We start from the raw sequence: 22238 nt of genomic DNA, 5'->3' as shown, positions 1-22238 counted from the left end.
TTTCTTTACATGTTTGTCTATCTACACATTTGGGTATTTCACAATTGCAACAAGAGCATTAACTCAGTTATTTTCTACGGTATAATTAGGCAGCCTGGGTTTGGCCTCCTGCCTTAGAACACCCTTGCAGTGAGTGATGACCTAGAAAGACACAGTCTAGCTGGTCTCACTGCTCGAGGGCATCACAGCAGAACAGCACCAACGACCTGAACAATGTTGCTCTACACTGTTGTATGCCGGCAATTCTTAAAACCCTTGTAGCCTGCTAAATTACAGCTTGCTTATGCTGACAAGCTACTAATTGACTAATCAGCTCTCAAACAGCTCAGTTCTGTGCTACCCAGAACTGAGCCCAGGAGAGTAATTCAGCTGGTTATGACAGTCAGAGGCTCTAAAGGCCACAGAATCCTGTGAAACCTTAAGAAATGTCTTCAAATCCATAGATTTGAAAACCACAAGTTAAATGCCACTAAAAGACTTCTTGCTTACTTCTCAGAGACACAGCTATGAACTTCTTCTCCTGCAGTTTCAGTATATTCTGGATCGACCTCAAGCTTTTCTTCATTATCATCATAACTAAGAACCTCTTTATCTAACTGAAAAGTAACTTTTTTAAGCTTCCACAAGCAGAGATAGGGCTTTCAAAAAAAAAAATCATTTTATCTGGTTACAATTGGAAATGCTACTTCTGGCCATCAACATTCCCACCTACAGAGCAACAACACACAGGATAAAAAGGAACCAAACTAAAAACAAATATTATTTGTATATTAATAACATGTAAATAGGACCCTGTGTAAAGTCCACCAAAGTTAACAAAAGGACTGACACTGCCTTCCACACCACTTGGATCTGGCCAACAGTGAAGAAAGATATGCAAAAAGGGAGAGGGTGGCTGCACTGCATCCTGCCAAGTAAGCACTGCTGCCTTAAGCCAAAGGGAAAGCAAGGCCTGCACCAAGAAAGAGACTGATGTGGGAGTTACATAAGAGACTTCAAAAGAAAATTTTAGCAAAACACCAGCACGGCTGCAAACCTTGAAACAGATTCACTCGTAGGAAATCAAGTGTCTCATAATAAATCACTAACACAAATGCCATACAGCAAACTTGCAGCGTCTGCAACATCAGGTTCCTACTCCCATTCCACAAACAGTAATACATACTTTGCATGTATACATGCTTTGCAATGATCGACTGCAAATCATCCATTTGGGCAATTTCTAGGAACTTAGAAGCAGTTGATCGGTAAACAAGAAGTATAAAAATATTCTAAAGTGGAAAAATCACTTATAGCTAACAAAGAGAAATATTCTTCTGGACTGTCAGTCCTAGGCTTTTAACATTTACCAGTAATTTCTGTAAGAACTAATACTTTCTATAAGGAACACCACAGACCTTATGAGAACATTCTGGCATATCAGGAATACCATTAAGTTATGGCAGCAATGTATGCATCCAAAATTTCTCATCAAGAATGAGCAGCCAAATGCATAGGATTCCAAATAAGGAATAGCACAGGATTCCAGTTAGGGAATCACCACACCTGTTCAGGCAAAATAAATAAAATCAATTTCCTCCAGATGAAATTTACAAGCTAGTCACATTTCACAACATCAGAGTGACACGAAGAAATTAACAACACCCAGCAGTACACAGTGTACTGCAGGCCAAGCTGTCACATAATTTTAAAGAGTATTTAAAAAAAATATATTTTAAAAAAATGTCCTAGGAACACCTCCTAGATTAGTCGCAAGACGACAAAACGAACAGCACGGGGTAGGATTCGACGAAACACTGAAGGCCACCAGAAAACGCCGCACCCCCGCGCCCCCGCCCCGCAGGTACCGCGGGCAGGAACCGCCCCGCTAATGCTCCTGAAGGCCCCAACAACGAGCAGCCTCACTAAGTTAATTAATAGCAACACACTCTCTAATTGCGTGCTCTCTCTGGTGACTCACTCAAAGGCTCACCCCTGGGGATGGATGGATGGATGGATGGATGGATGAGGAGGCTGAGATGTGCAGGGGAGCAAGGATGGAAGGAAGGTGGGAGCAGCTTGTGGTGCCCGGTCCCCCCACCCCGTGTGCGAACAGCCGAGAGGGGAAAGCGCGGGGCAGGCACTGAACCTCGGTCCTTCCCCTCCACGCGCTGCCTGGACCGAGGCAAGAAACGAGGGGGACGGAAAAGCAGCGACGGCTTCGCGCTGTTTCCCCCGCCCGCCACCGCCGCCACGGCCGCTGAGGGAGGGGGGGGGTAAAATGGCGCCGCCCGCGCCGGGGAGGAGCCGGTTCCGCCGGAGCGGCCGCCCCGCAGATGGAGGCGGGGGCGGCGGCGCCTCCCAGGGCGCGGGGAGGAGCCGGGGCGAGGCGGGGCTGCCGCCGCTTCCTCCTGCCGCCGCCGCCGCCGCCGCCGCCGCCGCCGCCGCCGCCGCCGCCGTGGCCCGTCGATCGCCATGGATTAGTGTTAGTGCGTGTGAATATCTCAAAGGCGGGTACTAGGAGTATGGTGCCTGGCTCTTTACAGTGGTGCCCAGAGACAGCACGAGAAGTGTCTATAAAATGAAAACAAGTTCCACCTAGACACGAGTAAGAACTTATTTACGTTGAGGGTGACAGAGCACTGGAGCGGGCTGCCCGGGGATTTTGTGGATTGCCTCTCTCTGGAGACATTCCAAACCCAATTGGACGCGTTCGTGTGTCGCCTGCTCCAGGTGATCCTGCCTTGGCAGGGGGGTTGGGCTGGATGGTCTCCAGAGGTCCTTCCAACCCTAACAATTTTGTGGTCTTGTGAATAACACAATCAGGTTGGAAAAGACCTCTGAGACTCTCAAGTCCAACCTAGGAACCAATCACCCTCTTCTGAGCCAGGCCTTTTCCCTCAGGGCCGCATCCAATCTTCCCTTAAACACCTCCAGGGATGGTGTTGCATGTGCTGCCTGACAGGCCATGACCTCCTTTTCCTTCCCCTTTAGCACTCGGCATTGCTGGAGGGCAGCAGGAAGGGGTTTCAGGGCTGGTGTGAATCCAAAAAGCCAGAGGATTTTTGGGAGAGAAAGCTGTGGGTGTACACAGGTGTCTGGTCTCAGCACAGGTGCCAGCACACCCTCGTATCTGCAGCCACATCCTTGTACAGCTGTTCAAAAATAGCAGCGCAAACAGCAGCGACCTGTGTTCATCTTTACCCTTGGAAACACCATTGGATCCTGGTTAACCCGTACCCAGTTGTACTATTTCAGCCATGACATTAATAGTTCAAAGCTGAGCCAGGGAGATTTAGGCTGGATATTAGGAAGCATCCCTTTACTGAGTGGGTAGTTGGACTGGAACAGGCTTATGGAGAGGTGGTTGATGGTCTACTTCTCTCAGTGTATAAGAAGCAATGGGACAATATTATTCTCTTTAACTTTGGTCATACTTTAACTTTGGGTCAGAAGGTCCATTCCAGCTGGAATATTCTGTTCTTTGCTGTGCTGATTCAGTGCATTGGTGTGATTACACACCCATGTTTTCCTCTTGATTCCTGGCAATGGTGGCTTTCCTCTTCCTAAATCCTGTCAGCTCAACAGGTTGATGGGGAAGGGATGACTAGGTGAGCTGGAGCATTAACCCACCTCTCCTTTCTTCCTTTCAACATTTGCTTCCTTGGACACCTCCTAATAGTAGGTTTCTGTGAGTTTAGTTTGGTCATTCTGCTTGTCACATGCAGGTTTGTTGATGTGTGCCATAGTATAAAGTAGAACTAATAAATGGGACCAACAGAGGTAAATGAAGTAACCATTAGTGCTTTGAAAAAAAAATCTTACTTTTCTCAAAAGTTTGTGGGGTGTATAATTTCAAAAGTTATGCTCTTTTACTTTGCCCTCCTTAGTCCCTTTTTAATTAAAATTCCTGCCTGCGCACCAAGCAGTATTCATATAATTTTTCTAAGGTTCATGCAAAGAAACTGACAGCTTAGAGACTTTGTAATTTTATGTAAATCTCAGCATTTTACTTCTTTGGGGGTCTGGATAAGAAAAGGAGGAAGAAGAAAACTCTGGCAACCACTGCAGTGATCTTAACACTCTAGGGACCATCTGAATTCCAGTTTAGTAGAAAGTAATCTTATTTTCTATTTCCCTTAGCTGACTTCTGCTGCCCTTACTTTTTTTTTTTTTTTTGGCTACCATTCACTCCCCGTCCTTCTTGCTACTTCATATAAACATTCTGTCAGTCCCCTCTGCATTGCTTCCTCCCTGTTCCCACCTCCCACATCAGCCTCAGAAAGACGAGGTGATTCTGCAACTCACTGCTGAGTGCTGCCAGCCCCTCTCCCTTCTGCTGCTGCTTGCCATTATGGAAGTAAAGCTGATACCAGCCTGAGCACTGACAGCAACAGGGCAAAACACCAAGATATTTTCCTGGAGAATGAGAGGCCTCACTCTGCTGATTCTTGCCTGCACAGCAAAGTTTTGAGTCGTTGCTGTGAGGAGGATGGCCTGAACAGTTCCTTCCTGTTATACATTTTAAAATTTCTGGGCAACCCCAGCCAAAGCGGGATTATCAATAAGCATTTTCCTGGCAAAAAGGAGAATCAAAACATTCTGTCAGGTTATGAAAAGTACTGCAGAAAAACTCAAGGCAATTCGAGTTTTTTAGCCAAATTCTGTGATTTGTCAAAACCTTACATTAAACTGAGGGAGGCAAGACAGCATATTACTGACATTTCTATGCATATCTTTATATATCTCAGAATTGATAGGACAGAATAATATAAGAAGATAGAAAAAACAGAAATTACTGTACCAGTTCGATATGGTAATTTTAGTACAGGAATTTTTGGGATAATATGGTTGAGCATGTTCAGTGTGAGCTGCATAACTTCCAGGAGCTTGGATAGAGGCAGTGTGACTTGGTGAGGTGCCTGAAAAAGCACTGACAGAAACATTTCCTGACAAATTGTGTTGCTGTGCAGAACCCTTTCGCCTGCACAGCAGGTTACCTGTTCACAAGGGATTGAAGCTCCTGCCCGATGATGAGCTGGGCTGATGAGAGAACATTCCCCCTGTTGCTACTTCTATAGGTAATAACTCCTGGCTGAATAATTGAACAAGACAGATACCTACTGGGTATGAAAAGTCAGTACTAGAAAGTCTGCTAGAAGACAGGAGGAAGGAGCAGTGAGATGTCCCTTCTAGAACTGTGCCTTTGTCTAGCTGGTAAAAGTGCAGAGGCTGTTCCCTGCTCAACTCTGAATTCTTAAAATACTTGCAAAGAGGGAAAAAAAAAACATTATCAAGTTTTTGTTATGTATTATACAGAACCGAAAAAGGGCACATTCAAAATTGTTTCCCCCTTCTCAGGTCACCTTTCAGATCGTGAGGTCATTATGAACTGTCTCAGCACTTTCACAAACTGGAGTCTGCTCAAACCATAATGCTTACAAAGTTTCACTTTGAATAGGCCTGATTTTCTCTGTCATTTGTTTTCACTTTTTATTTCTCTGCAGAACATAAAAAGTCAGAAAAAGATTTTATTTTCCCCCTACATAGCATATAATTTACATCAATCATCCCAGGAGGTCAGTACCACTGGGGTGTCATTTAAATACAATGAATATAAAGTAATGAAGCTCTTGCTGGAGTGGATGGCCACAATTCTCAGGGAGAGAGAGAGTTTCCAAAGCATGTGGAGAAAACACAACGGGAGACCGAGTGAATTCATCACACCACAAAAATGTCTCCATCCTGTCGACAAAGTCATTAAAGGAAAATGAACCATTGTTACTCTAGACGCTTGCATTCCTTCAGCATAATAACCTCGGTATAGGAGCATTGGGGCAAAGAGAATTTGCACACACAGGAGAAAAAAAAATTCAATCTATTAAAAAAAAAAAAATCCAGATTATGTAATGAAAGAAATCCTCCATGCTCCAAAGAGGAGACAGAGCCTCTGCAGAAGCCACAACTAATAAGGAACCTTATGCAGTGGTACAGGGTGGTTTCTTTTCCTCCTGCCAACAAGTCAAAGTAAATGCCAACCCGGACAATTTTTTTTTTCAGATAACCCACAAATTATGTTCTCCTTCAATTACATGAATGTTTCTACCCTTTGCTGATCCATAGCCATCCTGGTTTGTAAATCCCTTGTTGAGATTTCTCCAGTACCATTTCCCTTTTCATATTCATTTACTTCCAATATTTTTTTCAGTTGCCACTAAAGCAATCTGTGAGGAATGCAGGGATTAGAAAAGTTGTTTACCGTGTTCATTTTAATTTACTTTTTCGGCAAAGGATGTCCAAATAAGAGAAATTGTCACATGTCTACAGTAAATCACTGCATATTCCAATTTATTAAAATAGATTGTACTTCTGAGGATCCCCCTCCAGGAAATACCACTTTAAAGCCAACCACTGTGCAACCCCTGGTGAAAAAAGTAACCTTAGAGAGCTGCAGCAGAAATCCCTCCTTTATTGTAAATTATTCTGTGGTGTAGCAAAGACTTCTTTACCATACTAATTAAAGAATAAATATGCTAATTAAATTATTACCTTTAATTGTCAAAACCATATAGCAATGTAATAGATTGATTACTTTTTTTTTCCTTTAAAATACAAAAGAGCTACCTTGATTTAAGCAAATACTGAAAGGGAAATCTGTTATTTATTTTTAGTAACTGCATGGAGCAGGGAGCCTACTGAAAAGGGAGCAACTTACTGAGGAAACACATGCCAGGAAAGACCATCTCATACCTGTTAATTACAGCAAAAATGTTCGCAGACAACAGCAAGAATGCCATTTATCCATCATTTACAGCCACTGAAGCGCAGGGAAGGAATTGTTCTGCTGGCAAATATCCCAATTAATTGGGTGTGCTATTTATTAGGGTGCTGATTAAAGTGTACTCTGCAATATAATAGTTGAGTATAAAGTTGCCAACTCTTGTTCACTCCTGGCTCGTGGGGATGAAAGCAGAAGAGTAGACTAGCACAATATGAAAATAATTATGTATTCCATGCCAAAATGGATTTGAGGCAATTCCAATGGCTGAAAGTTAAAGACCTGGAGAGACAGAATTAGGCAGCACCGTGATCTTGAGGAGAGAGCTTTGTTTTGTGTAATCCAGTTGTGACCAAGACCTTCAATCTCTAGTAGCCATTTTGGATATGTATTTCCACTTCTCTCAGAAGCCAACCCCATAGGCACACCCTTAAGTAAGCAGCATATGAATTAAACATAAAACAAGATAAAAGCAGGGTTTTGTTCCCAACTGATCTGAATCTATGAAATTGAAGAAAAACTACTTGAGGGGGGCCCTTTTCCCAGCCACTGACTCCTCCAGCCTGTCCAGTCAGCTGCCCTAAGACTATGCCTTAAATAGTACTTGTTTGCTGTGCCCTCTTCAAAACCATGGATTCCACAAATGGGGCTGGGAGTTGCCACACACAATCAAGGAAGCATATGCTAATAGTTGTGTGTTATCTGAAATAATGCTTGAGGTTTGATCTCAACCAAGATAACCACCAGAGCAAACCAAAAACACGATTTGTAGCAGTGAAGAATTTCTCACTCCTGCACCACTTTTAACTCACCTTGTTAGTACTGAAGCAAGATCTGGGTAGAAGGCCCAACTGGCCATGATTATTAATGAGTTTAACGTGCTTTTGTTCTTACCACAGAGGTCACAGCATTTTGGCAACATCATGCATTGCGCTTCTATAGCCAGAGATATTCAAGTATGATGTCTCTGGTTAGAGAGCTCCAGGAAAAAAAAAGGCTCTAAAAGCAGAAAGTGAGATTTGGTGAAGAGTCTTTCTTATGAAACTGACTGTGCCCCAAAAAAATGCAGCTTTGACATGAGATCTCCAGCAGTATGCTGGATATCCTTGTCACCTAAGAATGAGAGCAGTTAAAGTAGATGAAGTGCCAATTCTCCCAAGCAATGTAAAGAGCCAACACTTAGTAGCCAGAGACTCCTCTAGCTAAGGGGCAGGTAGCAGGGTTGGCTAAATGTCCAAATGGATCTCAAAGAGCTCCCTGAAGCACGACAAAGAGAGACTCATCACCCCTGTAATCACATCTGCCAATCACTCTGGCTGTCGTGCCTGCCAGCATTCCACTGGAACCAGTGCACAAAATGCCCAACCAAGGTAGGGCAAGCTGGACTGAACCGGCAGCGTACTGATTACCCTAAAACCAGGATTTATTCTGGCAACTACCATATCAGGAGTAGGTTTCAATGGAAACCCAGTCCCCATGGTCAAAGCAGGAAAGAAACCAGTTCCTCCAAAAGCAGACCTCTTTCTTTGGCCATTAGATTTGTTCTGTAGAAGCCACTGACTGCATTTGTGAGGGCTGAGCTATCTCAAGTCCTCTGGGCTGTGTTGTTTCCCTCCACCTGCCTTTTCAAAGCACCTCACACATATCCTGACTCAGATGTGCCAGATCCATGGTGATTTTTTAGGTAGCCCAAGGCAGCTGTAATGGCATTGGAAGCTTAATTTTAGGCAAGTTAATTGAGCCTTAGGTCACTATTGAGTATCATGGTAGATTAAATGGCTAACATAAATACAAACAGCTACTTTTAGTCAACCAAATTTAGGTGTCTGAACCTGGAACTCAGCTCTCCTCTAGTTGTCATTTGTCCAAGGAAAATAGCAGTTATATAGTTATAGTTACTTTTCACTTTAACATGAGATATACAAATTGGAGTATTATACTGCTTGAGGAAAATTTGCAGGTTTCTGAATCCTTTGTATCATTAGCAAAAATACATCTGGGTCATTTTCCAGGGAGAGCAGGTGGGATCCTCAGGTTAACCATTTCCATGTGACATGGTTAGATTATTATGGACTCCAATCATAAGCCTTTGGAAGGTAAGTGAGAATTAGCCAGAACAGTGAGCTTTCTTCTGCAGGAAAAAATACAAACAGAGGACATTAGTTCCTCCAGGATTGCATATACCTATAATGAAAGTTTCCAGAATCAGTACATTCAAAACAGTAATTTCTTGGGATGTAGGAATAGCGCCAGCAATTTGCATCAAATTACTACTGGACTGCAGAATAAATAACATCAGCCACAGGTTGCTAAAGATTTAATTTCCTTAATGTTCTGAAACAAATTCATGTTATTTGACCATGCAGAGCAGGTAGAATGCTGAGTTTATGGTTCTCTTACACTTCTTACTTCTCAGGGTGCGTGCCCAGTGGTGGTAATCTGTGTACTTTAGATATGAGATACAAATATATCAGAGAAGCTTTTTTTTTCCCCTCTGAATAAATATTTAAATATTTAGGGCCAAATTCCATTGCTAAACATATGAACACAGCTCTCTTTGAGCTCATTGGACTGGTGCATGTGTATCTAAGGGCAGAACTTGGCCCTTAGGTTTTAGATTTTAGCACCAAGCTTCCAATGTAAAATAACATGTGATCTGTAACACACAGGAAAGCAGCAAGACCCGGTTTTAAAGGCAGGGTACAATTACATGTTTCCATCTTTCTTTTGGATAAGAAGTACTGCTTTCAACAGAGGTCCTGAGGATATCCTTACCTCTTACCCAGACAGTCTTCCTTTTGTATAAGGTGCTTCTCTGGCAGCTGTGGTCATTCCTGTAGCTGAGAAGCAGAGCAGGATACTTTTTTATTTCTTTGCAACTTTTCTCCAGTTTCCATTCTGCCAGCTTCAACTTAGTATCATGATGGAAAATACAGAGCCATTTTAAAATACACTTACACTAATGATTCAGATACGGTTTTTAAATTATGAAAAAGTCAGGATGTTGACTTTAAACTATACACAGTATGATCAGATCAGCCAAAGGACATACCCAGTCAACCTTTCCAATGAGCCAGTATTACAGCTGGGATCAACTAAAGCATTTTTACTGGGAAATGTCTACAGAGTGCCAAAGAGAGCTCTTGAATCAGGAGAGATTCTTTCCCTATGCTTGCTGCCTCCTTTAAAAATATTTTAATATTTTAAAGTATTTAGATTTTTGAGTGGTTTTTGTTTGGTTGGTTTTTGGTTTTGCTTTTGGTTTGTTGGTGGGTTTGTTTGTTTGTTTGTTTTGGGGTTTTTTTTGTTTTTTGGGTTTTTTTTGTTTGGTTGGTTGGTTGGTTGTTTTTTTTTTTGAAGGCTTACATTTATCTACCATCCAGGGCGAGGAAAGACATGAAATGGCTGCATGGTACTCATGCAATGTTGTGTGACAGGACATGCTTTACCAATGCCAAAAAAAGGGAGACAATGCAAAAAAAAAAAAAAAAAAAAAGTGACAATTACCAAAAAAACCTCAGTTCAAAAGAAAGAAAAAAAGAATCCCACAAGTTTAGTGATTGACCCCTCTAAAATTTCTCCAGGATTTCAAAATTCTTCAAAAATTGCTCTCTCCAATCTAACATAGCTTTGTATTTTATCATTATCAAAAAACACTCAGACTGTTATCAACTCTGTGAGCTTACTGAACAGTTCATATATTTTAGTGGGTTTTGTGACAGTCAGAATCTTGTTGGGAATTAAAGTTTTTGAGATATAGAAGGCTTTTGGAAGATTTCTTATGAATTTCACTGTCTACCTTTGATTCCTTTTCTGTGGTAATATGCTAATGCTAATGGCATCCAGCACAGCAGAGAAAGATCTTGCACAGTTTTAAAGTTTTTTCAGATGCAATTATAAGTGAAAGTAGACTGCAAGCTTCCTCCAGCCTTTTTAAAATCCTGTGCAGATAGACAGACAGACAGACAGATTAAACATTAATCCTTCTAAAAATGTTGCTCCATTTGTGGCTAAAATAGTATTTTATGGCATTTATTGCAAAGGTCAACTAGAAGTTGTTCTGTACAAAATAGCATCTTCTTTTATCCACTTGAAAAATAACTTCTGCTTCAGTTTCCTTCCTCATATGCCAGTTTATTCTTTGCATAATTGCAAAAATAAATACCACAGAAAAAGAAAACCTCTTGTACAATCCACTTCTTGTGGATTATTCTATGCTGCTTCCACAGAACTGGTCAATTATTAATGAACATCTAGGAAATAGAGATACCCGACCCAGTCTAGTTAGACAAAATAGTTTCTTATGTTTTTTCACATGGGCTCAGAAGTGTGCATAGTATGTCAAGAGCCTGCAAGGTTCAGCATTATTTATTATGTCAGCAGCCTCACATAGTGAGAGCTCTGATCATTTACTTACAGCATATTAACAGGGTATTTTCTTCCACTAATTGTTCTTTAAATTAGCATTATCTTTGGCAATTGGCTTGTGGCCTTCAATTCTGTATTGCTGTAGATGATAAGGGACTATACATTAAAAGTTCTGCTCATCATCTGACATCCTGCAAGTGTACACCAGTGCAGAAATTCTGTTGAGAAATTCTGAGAGGACTTTACACTATCCCAAGGTTACTGATTCGGGCCTTTTAGAGCATGGATATTTTGGTAGGCATGTACCTGCCCCAGAGAAACAACGTGTTCTTGACAACTGCTGTCAAAACGCCCACCCACTCTCCAAACATCTTGGAGCAGGGCTGAAAACAACTGCTCGTCCACTGTGGACAAAGTCAGTGAGTTCAACAGCTATTGTAACAAATTCTTCTGTACACTCCAAGGCAAATCCCATACAGCCTTCAACAGGGCTATGTTAGCAATAAACTTACATGACCTTGTCCACACCAGAGGCAGCTACTTTTACTAGTATTTGAATGGATCTGAGGGTGGAAAACTATTTTTGACACCCCTCATCACAAACAAGTCATTCTTCTAGAGAAGGCAGAGCCCCAGTAACATTACAGACCCCACATGCTGAAGTACAGTGGGGTGAGTTAAAGACAAAGGATCATCACTCATAAAGGCACTTAATCATTTTAAATTCAAAATAATTTTGTTGTGAAATGTGGAATTAATGAAGTTTGCATTGATAATTTCACATATGCTAGAATAATATAAGCAAACACGTTGTGTGTATCTATCAAATCAGGTAGACTTAGTAACAGCCCAGTTCCCCTTTCACACCAATGTAAATCAAGAGGGGGAGAGCTGAAGGCCGCTGAGTTACTTGTACATGAGAAGCACATAGTTCTGTAAACATGGTAAACCTTCTTCTCACTTCTTCTTCTCACTTAGTTTTCATGACTGCCTTAAATAGTTATCATAAATAGTCTTTATTGGATGCAGAACATAAAATGGAGAGAGGAAGGGGGGCATGGAAGGAGCATGATGATGGGAATACAGGGTAGCAACCAGGAGAAGCAGTATCTGTCCCATTCTCATTTACCCTGAGATACAGAGCAAACATCTTTCAGACTTACCAAACATTCAGAATACACTGAGAGCTCTCTGTTTATTTCAGATGTGTAAAATGCCATAACTTGCCAGTAAATGGAGCTGGGCATGCAAGTGTGTGCATGAAGGTAACATATTAGTTACAAGAATTATAATTGTCCTGTCATTATCTTTTCTTTCTTTCCTGAACCAGAGTGAATGTGCCATAATCTAGGAAGAATCTCATGATAAGTAATGTTAGAAATAGCTTTTTTTTTTCATTTTTAGCTGCCAACTGTCTATTTTAGACATAACATCACCCTTTACTGTAGGCTTCCACATAAAAGCAACATGAACAGTAACGTCTCTAAGAAAGCATGAATGATTGGCTGCAGATTCTTTACCAAAAAGGGAGTTTATTTACTCCACACAGGTCATAAATTTTGTTAAAAAAACTATCAGTGGTAATCTACATGTGGTGTTTAGTAAATAGAGTTTTCCTCTGCTTCCTCAGTCCATGTTCTTCAATTGTCAAATATAGTGGAAGATGGCTTTTTCGTGCCTAAAAATACTAATTATTCCAGCTCTCTAAAATGTAGTGGAAATAATGAACGGAAAGACTTAACATGTTCTTCACCAAGATGGACATTTGAACATGGAAATATGAAAGGATAAGGTGAGTAACTAGAAGCAGCAAGTTAGCTGAAGTCTTGCCTCTGCTTCTCTTGCAGGAAGCAGTACCTTATTCCATAAAGGCTCCCATTGAAATCAGTGGAACTGCTGACAGAATAAGCATTTTCTCTCTTTTCTTAAAAATTTTTTTTATAAAAGAAAAAAAAAAAAAAAGAAAGAAAAAAATGAGGGTGGGATCTGCCTTTTCATGTAACAGGCTTTTATCTGCTCAAAAAATCGCGCTAACCTCAGGGTGCCAAGCACAGTATCTTTGAAAGCATTCCAGGGATGGGAAGAGTTCCTCTATCTTCTCTACTACAAAGGGAAGCTTGGTAGTAGCGAGAGCTGCTGTGGTCTTCCAAGAAAGGTATTGCATCTGCTTTGCCCCCTCTGAGGACCTCTTGCTTGTTCCTTGTGAATACTTCCAGGTTATATCACTCACCTTATATTTCAGATAGGAGAACATCTTAGTGACTGTCTTTGTGTTGAGTTTTGTGAGAAGACAGAGGATTCTCCCTTGCTTTTCAATATGTGCATTTAATAAAATATATAAATATTTATATAGTAAACTAGAATAACAGGTTCTGGTATTACATCACATAAGCTTCTAATATCCTAATGCTCCTAATATCCTAAGGTCAGACAACCTTCTTCACATTTGAATGTCTACTGTTAATGGCAAAGATTTTAATTATTCTTGATCTTTCTAGGGCCAGACCAGCATTTGAAACAAATAGTTTAGAACTTACCATGCTTATCATAACTGAATGATGAAGTGCATTGTGAAAGAAATGTCCAGAATTTGTACATAACTATTTTTTCTATCACTTCAGAACAGACTACTGAAAAAAAATCTGTAGAGAACTTTGAGTTCTGAACTAAGAGAATAAGTCAGATTTTAGCCTGCAAAGAATTTTTATGGTTGAATTATAGACTTCTAAAGGACACAATTTAAAACTGAACTGCTGACAGTCATTCTGATTATATTTTTTCTAAGCTACTATTAACAAGGATGAGACCTTAAAAAAGGAATAGATCCCATCTTTATCTGCTGACTCAAGAGTTTCTTATCCTTTCCTCTAAAACAGTTCAGCCTACTGTCAGGGACAATATTGGTCAGACTTGACTGACTACAGATCCAATCCAGTCTAGCAAGCCCAGTGCTGCCATGGAGGCTTTGCAAAATTCAGCTGCCAACTCCTCCATCTGTACTGAGCACGCGCGAGAAAAACCTCAACAATTTTCAGCAGCTTCTAACTCAGCCAAGTTCGGGTGGATCCTTTTGGTCAGGGACAACAAAAAGAACTTATCTGTTTTTTCCTCCTTATTCCTCTCCTACTCAGTAAAACTTCCCATCCCAGCTCTGAAAAAGATATTGGGCTGAAATCTTAAAATGTTGTGAAACAATGTGTTTTCTCTTAATGCTGATCATAGAAGTAGCAAAAGTATTTCTGCTGCAAGTTTCCAAAAAATTCAGCTTGAGGCAGACTGAGGATTGAAAAGATCATCCTGAACAGCTAAAAATTGGCAACATTGTGTGAGTGAAAACAAGGTCTTATACTGGAAAGTGGTAGACAAGTTTAGCTGCAGATACTGCTGTCAGCTTCACCTATAACATTTTTTCTGCCAGATCTTTGTCTTCTATTACTAGAGAGAATCATTCCTGTGATGTCTAATGTTTTGTCACCTGTCCTTATGGCTTGTTTTGGGACTGGCACTGTTGGCTCCTGTGACATGGCTGCCAAGTCCACAGCACTCAACTTAAGTGATTGCCCCACACTCAGGGGCTGAAAGCCACACCTGATGTGGGGCACACACATATTTCTGCTAAGATGTATACTCAGAATTTTCGGGATTACATTATGTCACACTGTAAATATGATTATTCTTGATGCCTTGGTCTGGCCTGAGTGAATTGTCAGGAAAGAAAAGGCAAAAAAAGTTGTTACGGTCCTTAGAACATTGGTTTGCTTTGCCCATTATGTTTGTTCAATATTTGCCATTACCATATGCTTCCTTCTATTTCACTCCTGTGGACTGCACTATCTCTTCCACAGTTGTCTGTTTTCAGCCTTTTTAGAACAAGCTTGTCACCATTCAGTATTTTCTAATACTTCAGCTTCAAGTCTTGTGTTATGAACAAAGAAATTTTTTCCTGCCATCCATACTATTGAAAATAGATTTACAATGGGAATCGTCATCATTGCAACACTGAGAAAGTAAATGCAAGGACCTGGTGCTGTGCTTGTGGTTAGAAACACTAAAAATCCCTCTCCCACTTAAGACTGATTTACATCTTGTAGTATCTCCTGCGTGAGCTTTATGGAGCTTGTATCTGGCCAGAGAGCACTTCATTAGACTTTTTAAAAAACAGCATGCAAATTTAGGGACTCTGCAAGGTTCCAGAGGCATAAACACTTTTTAATTACAGCTATACCACCCACTTTCCCCACAGTTAGTCAAGAGAACCAGTTTTCACTAAGGTCAACAGAATAAATAACTGTGAAGTTTCTGGCTCATGCTGCTTTTGCAAATGCTGAATTAAGGAAAAAACAAATATCACTTTTTGGCCTTTATATCTCTAACATAAAATACTGATTTCATCTGAATTGATCCAAGGAAAAAAAAAAAAAACAAAACCCTTTCCTCGCTCTGAAATTAGTTAAACTGGAGCTGGAAGGAGAACTAATGGAAAGAGACAAAGTTGGTCTTGCCGTGAAAAATGACAGTTTTCCCCTAACTATGAGGACCCTAGCAACTTCCTAAAGCTAAATTTTAGTTTGCATTTTGCAATAAAAAAAAAATTTTGGAGAAAGACAGGCCATACATTTTTCTAATCCTACTACACATTCAGGTTTTAGTGCAGAAAGCACAGGTCATACTTTCTCTTTCCAAAATTGTTACAAGATGACAAGAAGGATGACATTTCTTGCTCCTCATGATGATGACATTGTCATTTGCTGCTTTAAACCTCTCTGAAATATGTGCAATCCCAATGGGACATAAGAGGCTGCAGACAGGGAGGGAAATGGGAGAACTCTACAGTAAGACCCACACCATAGGCTTGCAGTCCCTGCTTAAGAGAAGCAGAAAATATATCATTTAGGAAAAATTCAGAAGCAGTAAACTTTGTTGTTTGTACAGCCCATGTTTTGCTGTGTGCTGTGGAAAAGCCAAGTTTTTCAGCAGGGACAGGGCAGGTTTCCTACCAGATTTCCAAATTTTTTTCCTGGTATTATTGGGTGCCAAGCCCTGCTCATCTTTGGACCTGTCAGAATTTATATACTTATATTTCTATCTCAAAATGTATATGGGTAGCTGTTAGGGCCGCATTCTATACTGAAGGAAAATTTGCTAAAAGTCTTGTCTGAGATCCCAGAACATTCAGCATCAGATCATGAGACAGAGCACAAGAGTCTCAGCTCTCAGTCCTCATTTCCTACTGAAAATGCTGGGGGGAAAGTAAAAATTCTCTAGTTTGGTTTTTTTTTTTTTAATGCAGTCATTATGTAGCCTATCAAATCTTTATGCTTTTGTTTGTATCAGGGACTATAAATGCTAAAAAGCAGTTCTGAAATATGATGCTGAAATATTAAATCCTTCAACTAATTTCAGGACACAAAGAATCTTCTTTTATCTGGGCTGCAAATCAGCGGGGCAGAGATACAGTAGTTAAACAAACCGTGGTAGTCCGTAGTCTGAGTAAGAACGCTGCAGTTACAGAACTCATTACCACACGCCTACTTAGCAGACCGAATAACGTGCTAATCTGGAGTTACTATTTGTCATACTTAAGAAAAAGCAAAGAATAGCTGGGCAAACAGTCAACTTCCAACCAAAGCGAAAGTAAAGCCCTGCCAAGAGACACTGGAGCTTATCTTGCCCCTACTGAAATGAATGGAAGTTTGGGCAGAACCTGCTCTAGCATTAAGTTTACTTAAGTTCACATATTTTGGCTCGATGCACACTTGCACGAGTGAATAAAAAACTTGAGGAAGGTAGATGTTGGAAACAAGAATATTGGCAATTCTTTCACTATAGTAATAATTGCTGACATTGCTGTAGTCACCCTGGCTAAAAATATCAAATACAACAACAAACCCAGTGAACCTATTCATTTATTCCCGTTTCACAAAGGCTATTTACATACACAGAGAGGCTCAAAATAAATTCTGTATTCATCATATTTGAAGCACATTCCAGCCCAGCAAACTGGCATCGAAACTATTTATTTAGGGAACATCATCCAGGCTGGAATCTTTCATATCTGATAATTATTTTTCATCTTGAGCACCCAGTACTTACAACAGGAGCATACTGGGCCTATGTTTTAGAAATGTGACGGTAAACAAACTCAGTGCTCTTTAAAACATTACCTTTTTGTCCAAAAGCAGTCTAATTATGGCTGTATTCATAACACAGTTAAAAGTGAAAAAGCTAAAAGACAATATAAATTGCAGCAAGCACAGCCATGCTAATGAAAATTCGATACTGTAAAGTGGATCTGAAGGTGTCTGTTAAGATATAACTTGCAGCGCAAGCACATTTTTTCACCAACCTCCTACTATTCTCTAAGATCCTAAAATATGACCCATTTTGCAACAGTGCTAAAATTCCGAGAAGTTCTGAAATAAAACCCGAGGAAAGCCGAGCAGCAGGGTTGCTCTCCATTCCAGCCAAATCCAAGCCAATGTTCCAGATTATATATATCATAACATGAATGACTTCTTCTGAAAAATCCCATCCAGCTTTTATGTAGGTCCATAAACATTACTGGTACTTTTATTAATTTGTCCATAACCATCTAAATAAAATTCTAGAACTCTGAGACGTGATCTGTTCCAGACTGTAGTAACTTTCTGTTAAATGTGTAAATGTTCAGCAGAAAGATATTTTTGCACGGAGACTGAAAATCAGCTGTGCCAGATACCTGAAACTTTGTTAGGGCACTCAGTGGAAAATTTTATTTTGACATTATAAATAACTCTGGACTATTTTAAGTGACCTTAAACTGGTAGCTTCCAATGACTTATTTTAGTTTATCCTAATTAACTTTTTATTTTATTTTAGTAGGAAGAGAGGTGACTGTAAAATTTTTAGTGCAACTAATTAAAAGTGGAAAGGTATCTTCTTGTTTGAATTGAAATAAATCATGATTGTCAGGCTTATATAGCATTTGGATATAAAACAACTCTTTGCCTTCTTTCTAGCACCTTTGGAATGGCTCTTTGGGAATGTATTAGAGCAAGCTAAAGAAGGGGGGAAGGAAGCCAAAAGAATCTATGGACATAAGTATTTTGCCAAAATAAGTATGAAAAAATTATTTTCTGTATCACAACCGCAGCAACCAGTGCTTCTGTCTATATACTGATACACATAGGTGATGAGTAATTGTGCCTTGAAAACGCCTGTGGCCGCTTTTGGGGAACAGTAGATCCCTGTGGTTGTCGGGAGTAGTAGGGCAAACTCAGGAGGGGTTTGCAGCGTTACCCACATGGATCGCGTCTTCTCAACAGGACAGAAAACTTCCAGACCCCTTTCAACCTTGGGCCCGGAAAAAAAAAAAAAAAGTTGAGGAAATGAACAAGCGGAGGGCACAGATCCCTGCGAGGCAGTGGGTCGGGGGTGCCGCTCCCCGCGGCAAGCGTGGGAAAGCCGCGGAGCGGAGGGAGGGAGGGCACGGCTGCAGAGCGGGGTTGGGTGGGCGCCCGGCGGGCGCGGAGCCGCAGCCGCGGTGCGCGGAGCGAGAGCTCTCCCCTGTGACCGATCGGCGGATCTTGCGGGTTGTTCTCTGCTCCGGCGCCGAGCGGGGTAGGAGCCGCCGCAGCCGCTTTTGCACGCACCTTCCCTGGGCACAGCCGGGGTTTGCCCCGGAGGGGCAAAAATCGGGGGTAGCGGGCCAGGAAGGCGCGAGGGCAGCGGTGCCGGCCGGCAGGAGGAAGGCGCGGAGGCTCCGCGGGTGTAGAAACAGCCCCGGAGGTGCCCCTAGCACCGGCAGCCACACACGGACACGCCGAGCCCGGAACGCGGGATGCTCCGCCGGGGCAGCTCCGCCCGGCTTTTGCCGCAGGGTCCGGCGGGACAAACCCGGCTGGGTCGGGGTGCCGGGCTCGGGGCTCGGAACGGCTCTTGGAAGGGCCACGTCCCCGCACCCCACAGCGCAGACAGACACACACACACACAGCGCCCCGAGTCACACACAGGCGGCGAGCAAGGAGCACACACGCAGCGCCGACTTTTTACAAGAAGGTGGAAGTAGCTAGTCGGAGTAAAGCCTTAGAAATTAGAGGGCGGGTTGTGATAGGCTGTTATCTGCGCGGGGAGGCGGTGACACTTTCATACTATTGGGTATGTAAATGGTTTTTAATAAGATCTGCCCTTTTTTCTTTTTTTTTTTTTTAAGGGAGAAAACAAACCAGACTCCCTTTACCTTAATAGTCTGAAGGGGGTTTTATAGCTTTCATTCATTCAAGGAAATGGTTTAGGCTTTAGACTACCGGAGACTTAGCAAAAAACTCTTTGGCACCAGATTATTCTTACTTTTTTTTTTCTTTTTTTTTTTTTTTTTTTTTTTTGCAAACAAGATTTTTCATGACTTTTTTTTTTTTTTTTTTAATTTAAACAAACAATCCCAAAAGTGTTAATGGAAAAAACCCAGAGAGAAGTGGAGATCGGAGACCGTCTCCTGCTCCCCCCCTTTCCCGTCCCTCTCCTCGTGGGTGAGAGTTTCTCCTCCTGGGGGGGATGCACATTGGTTTATTTATTTTGAAGGCTGCAAAAGTCTGAGGATTGAAGCACCACGTGCTGCTGACTCTCATCAGCATAATGATCGCCTTAGCCAGAGAGTCCTGTATATATAAACCACAAAAACCTAATCATTAGAAATCCCAGCCTCCAAAAACCACATTCAGGACAAAAAAACTGTGGCGTGGGTTTGTTATTTTTTTTCCGGCTCCTTCATCTTCCCCGTCCTCAACTTCTTGGGACCCAAAAGAAGTTTGTAACTTTTGGTTGCTTTTTTTTCATAATTATTATTTTTAACCCGATTTTCCAGAAAGAAAAATAACTCAAAGAAAGCGACATTTTAATGATTTTTTTTTTTTTTGGCTGCTGTTATTCATCAAGGGCGGAAAAAAAAACCAAGATTTTTGTTCGCCTATTCAACTCAACGGACTTGGATCCAGCAGCGACTTCATGTGAAGGACCGGGCTGCACCGAGGCTGCCTTTTCCTAGAATTTGCTTTGTCATATTTTAGAAATCAGCCTAAGGAGGGGTGTTTTATTGTTGGTTGATTGGTTTTTTTCTCAGCTATGATCCCCGCTTCTTTTTCCCTGAGAATCCGAAAGTTCAAATTTCTTTAAGTCCTGATCCTCCGAAAGGAACTAGCTAAAAAGTCTCTTTTAATTATCAGCCCTGTGACTTTCCTCTTCACCCCAACAAGCCCAGTAACTTTGTTTCCCCGCCGAAATCGCTTCTGGAGCGCCTTTTTTTTGGAGGGGGGAGCCACTTTACTCAAGCCCCTTCCCGAGCTCCCGCTTCCTGAAGCCAAAGGCAATAAGCGGGGGAACCCAGCAGCTCCTCGCCTCTGTCCCAGCGAGGCTTTTTGTTTGCTCTTTTTTTTTTTTTTTTTTTTTTTTTTTTTTTTTTTTTTTTCCTGCGTGTGTGTCCGGAGGAGGAAGATTTCTTCGGAGGAAACCGGGACGTTCCCCTGAACCCCCCCTCTCCTCTCCGCTCCTCTCCGGGGCTGAGTTACGGTACGATTCTGGCGGCCACCAGCAGCAGCAGCCCAGGAAGCTGAACCAGCAGCGAGTTCTACTTCTCCCAAGACAATTTTTGGAAAATCTGAAAAGGAAAAGAAGACGTGGAGGGAGGGGAAGAAAAAAAGGAAGAAACTCGAGCACTTGAGGGAAGAAGCGGTGGCAAGAAGGAGGGAAAAGAGCAGAGAGACTGTGCGAGAAGGAAGGAAGGAAGGAGGAGGAGAAGCGGCAGCGCTTTGCAGCTGGGCAGAAGCCGGGACCATGCAGTTTCCAGCCGGGCTGTGCTGAGAGGGGCAGCCCCGGACCCACCACCAGCCTCTGCCTCCTCGCTGCTCCAGGCTGCAGGCGCCCCCAGACCGGCATCACCCCTCGCCCCGTCCATCTTTCTTAAAAAAAAAAAACAAAAACCAAACCAAAACAAAACAAAAACAGACTGAGATTTTTTTTTTCTCGTGCGTTTAATCCGCTCCTTTTTTAAATTTTTTTTTCTGATTTGCTTTTTTTGCCCCTTATCCTCACCCCTCCACTTTTTCATTCACCCCTTTTTTTGCTAGATATATTTTTTTTTTTACAACCCCCACCCCCCACTACACGCCTCCTCTACCAGCGATCCCCCTACCGCTCCCCCCCCCCGCCCCCCAATTCGCTAACTTGTGGCTGTTGTGATGCGTATTCCCGTAGATCCCAGCACCAGCCGGAGGTTCAGCCCCCCCTCCAGCAGCCTGCAGCCCGGCAAGATGAGCGAGGTCAGCCCGGTGGTGGTAGCCCAGCAGCAGCAGCAGCAGCAGCAGCAACAGGACGCGGCGGCCGCCGTGCCCCGGCTGCGCCCCCACGATAACCGCACCATGGTGGAGATCATCGCTGACCACCCCGCCGAGCTGGTCCGTACCGACAGCCCCAACTTCCTCTGCTCCGTCCTGCCCTCGCACTGGCGCTGCAACAAGACCCTCCCGGTGGCGTTCAAGGTGAGACACCCCCCTCCCGCAGCCGCCGCGGCCCGGGATGCTCCCCCTGCGCCCCCTGCCCTTCCTCCCGCAGGGGCTTCTGTGCCCCCACCCCCCGGCCGCAGTGTCTCCGGTGATCCCGGTCCTGCAGGAGCTCCTGTGCCCCGCGGCCCGGAGGGATTTCTCTCGATGCGTCCCGCAGTTCCACCCGCCCAGCCCCGTCCTTCAGTGCCTTCTGTGCCCCCCCCCCCCCGGCCTGCCGGGACTTTTGTGTCCTCCCGTCCTCTCTCCTGCAGCATCTCAGTGCCCCACCGACCCGCAGGGGTTTCTGTGTCCCCCCCGTCCCCGCGATGTCTCCGGTGGTCCCCGGGCTGCAGTGTCTCCCGTGCCCCTGCGGCCCTGGGGGTTTCTGTGACCCCCAGTCCTGCAATGACTCCTGTGTTCCCGCCCTTCCCTCCAAGTGTTCAACTATTGCAGTGCCTTCTGTGTCCTGTCACCCTCCTGCTGTGCCTCCTGTGCCCCTGTCCCGCGATGTCTCGGAGTGCAGCCCCCTCTCAGCCTCTCAGGGGGCCTCTCAGCCCCCTCTCCCGGTCCTGCAGTGGCCGCCGTGCCCCCGTCCTGAC

The 22238-nt window shown here is 42.9% G+C and overlaps 2 protein-coding genes and 1 long non-coding RNA gene across 18 annotated transcripts in view; 1 reads left to right on the top strand and 2 right to left on the bottom strand.

Annotated features, from left to right (window-relative positions):
• Positions 1 to 2270, bottom strand: part of SUPT3H (SPT3 homolog, SAGA and STAGA complex component) — a 255169-nt gene extending 252899 nt beyond the window's left edge. The window contains exon 1 of one of the 5 annotated variants that reach the window (XM_009095965.4): positions 2129 to 2270. Coding sequence is in view for 1 of the 5 variants with exons in the window: in XM_050973036.1 (XP_050828993.1) it covers positions 1398 to 1418 (21 nt within the window). In the remaining 4 variants the exon portion in view is untranslated. Of the gene's footprint in view, positions 1 to 1397; positions 1434 to 1928; positions 2106 to 2128 lie in introns of those variants that run through there. The other 4 variants (XM_018921768.3, XM_018921740.3, XM_018921749.3 and 1 more) reach the window with 4 other exon arrangements.
• The window catches only part of RUNX2 (RUNX family transcription factor 2), a 217863-nt gene that overhangs the window by 37245 nt on the left and 158380 nt on the right, over positions 1 to 22238 (top strand). For 2 of the 12 annotated variants that reach the window (XM_050973026.1, XM_050973032.1), the window contains exon 3: positions 21353 to 21636. In XM_050973026.1, coding sequence (XP_050828983.1) covers positions 21353 to 21636 — 284 coding nt within the window. Of the gene's footprint in view, positions 1 to 1967; positions 2048 to 19128; positions 19262 to 19308; positions 19842 to 21322; positions 21637 to 22238 lie in introns of those variants that run through there. The other 10 variants (XM_050973033.1, XM_050973027.1, XM_050973025.1 and 7 more) reach the window with 9 other exon arrangements.
• Positions 9533 to 13464, bottom strand: LOC115484954 (uncharacterized). The gene is made up of 2 exons (XR_003945672.2): positions 13356 to 13464; positions 9533 to 9597 (listed from the first exon to the last, which is right to left on the bottom strand). It is a non-coding gene; the product is annotated as an uncharacterized LOC115484954 (long non-coding RNA).

Source organism: Serinus canaria, chromosome 3, assembly GCF_022539315.1.
Source record: "Serinus canaria isolate serCan28SL12 chromosome 3, serCan2020, whole genome shotgun sequence".
Taxonomy (NCBI): domain Eukaryota; kingdom Metazoa; phylum Chordata; class Aves; order Passeriformes; family Fringillidae; genus Serinus; species Serinus canaria.
This window is presented reverse-complemented; position numbering and strand designations above follow the sequence as displayed.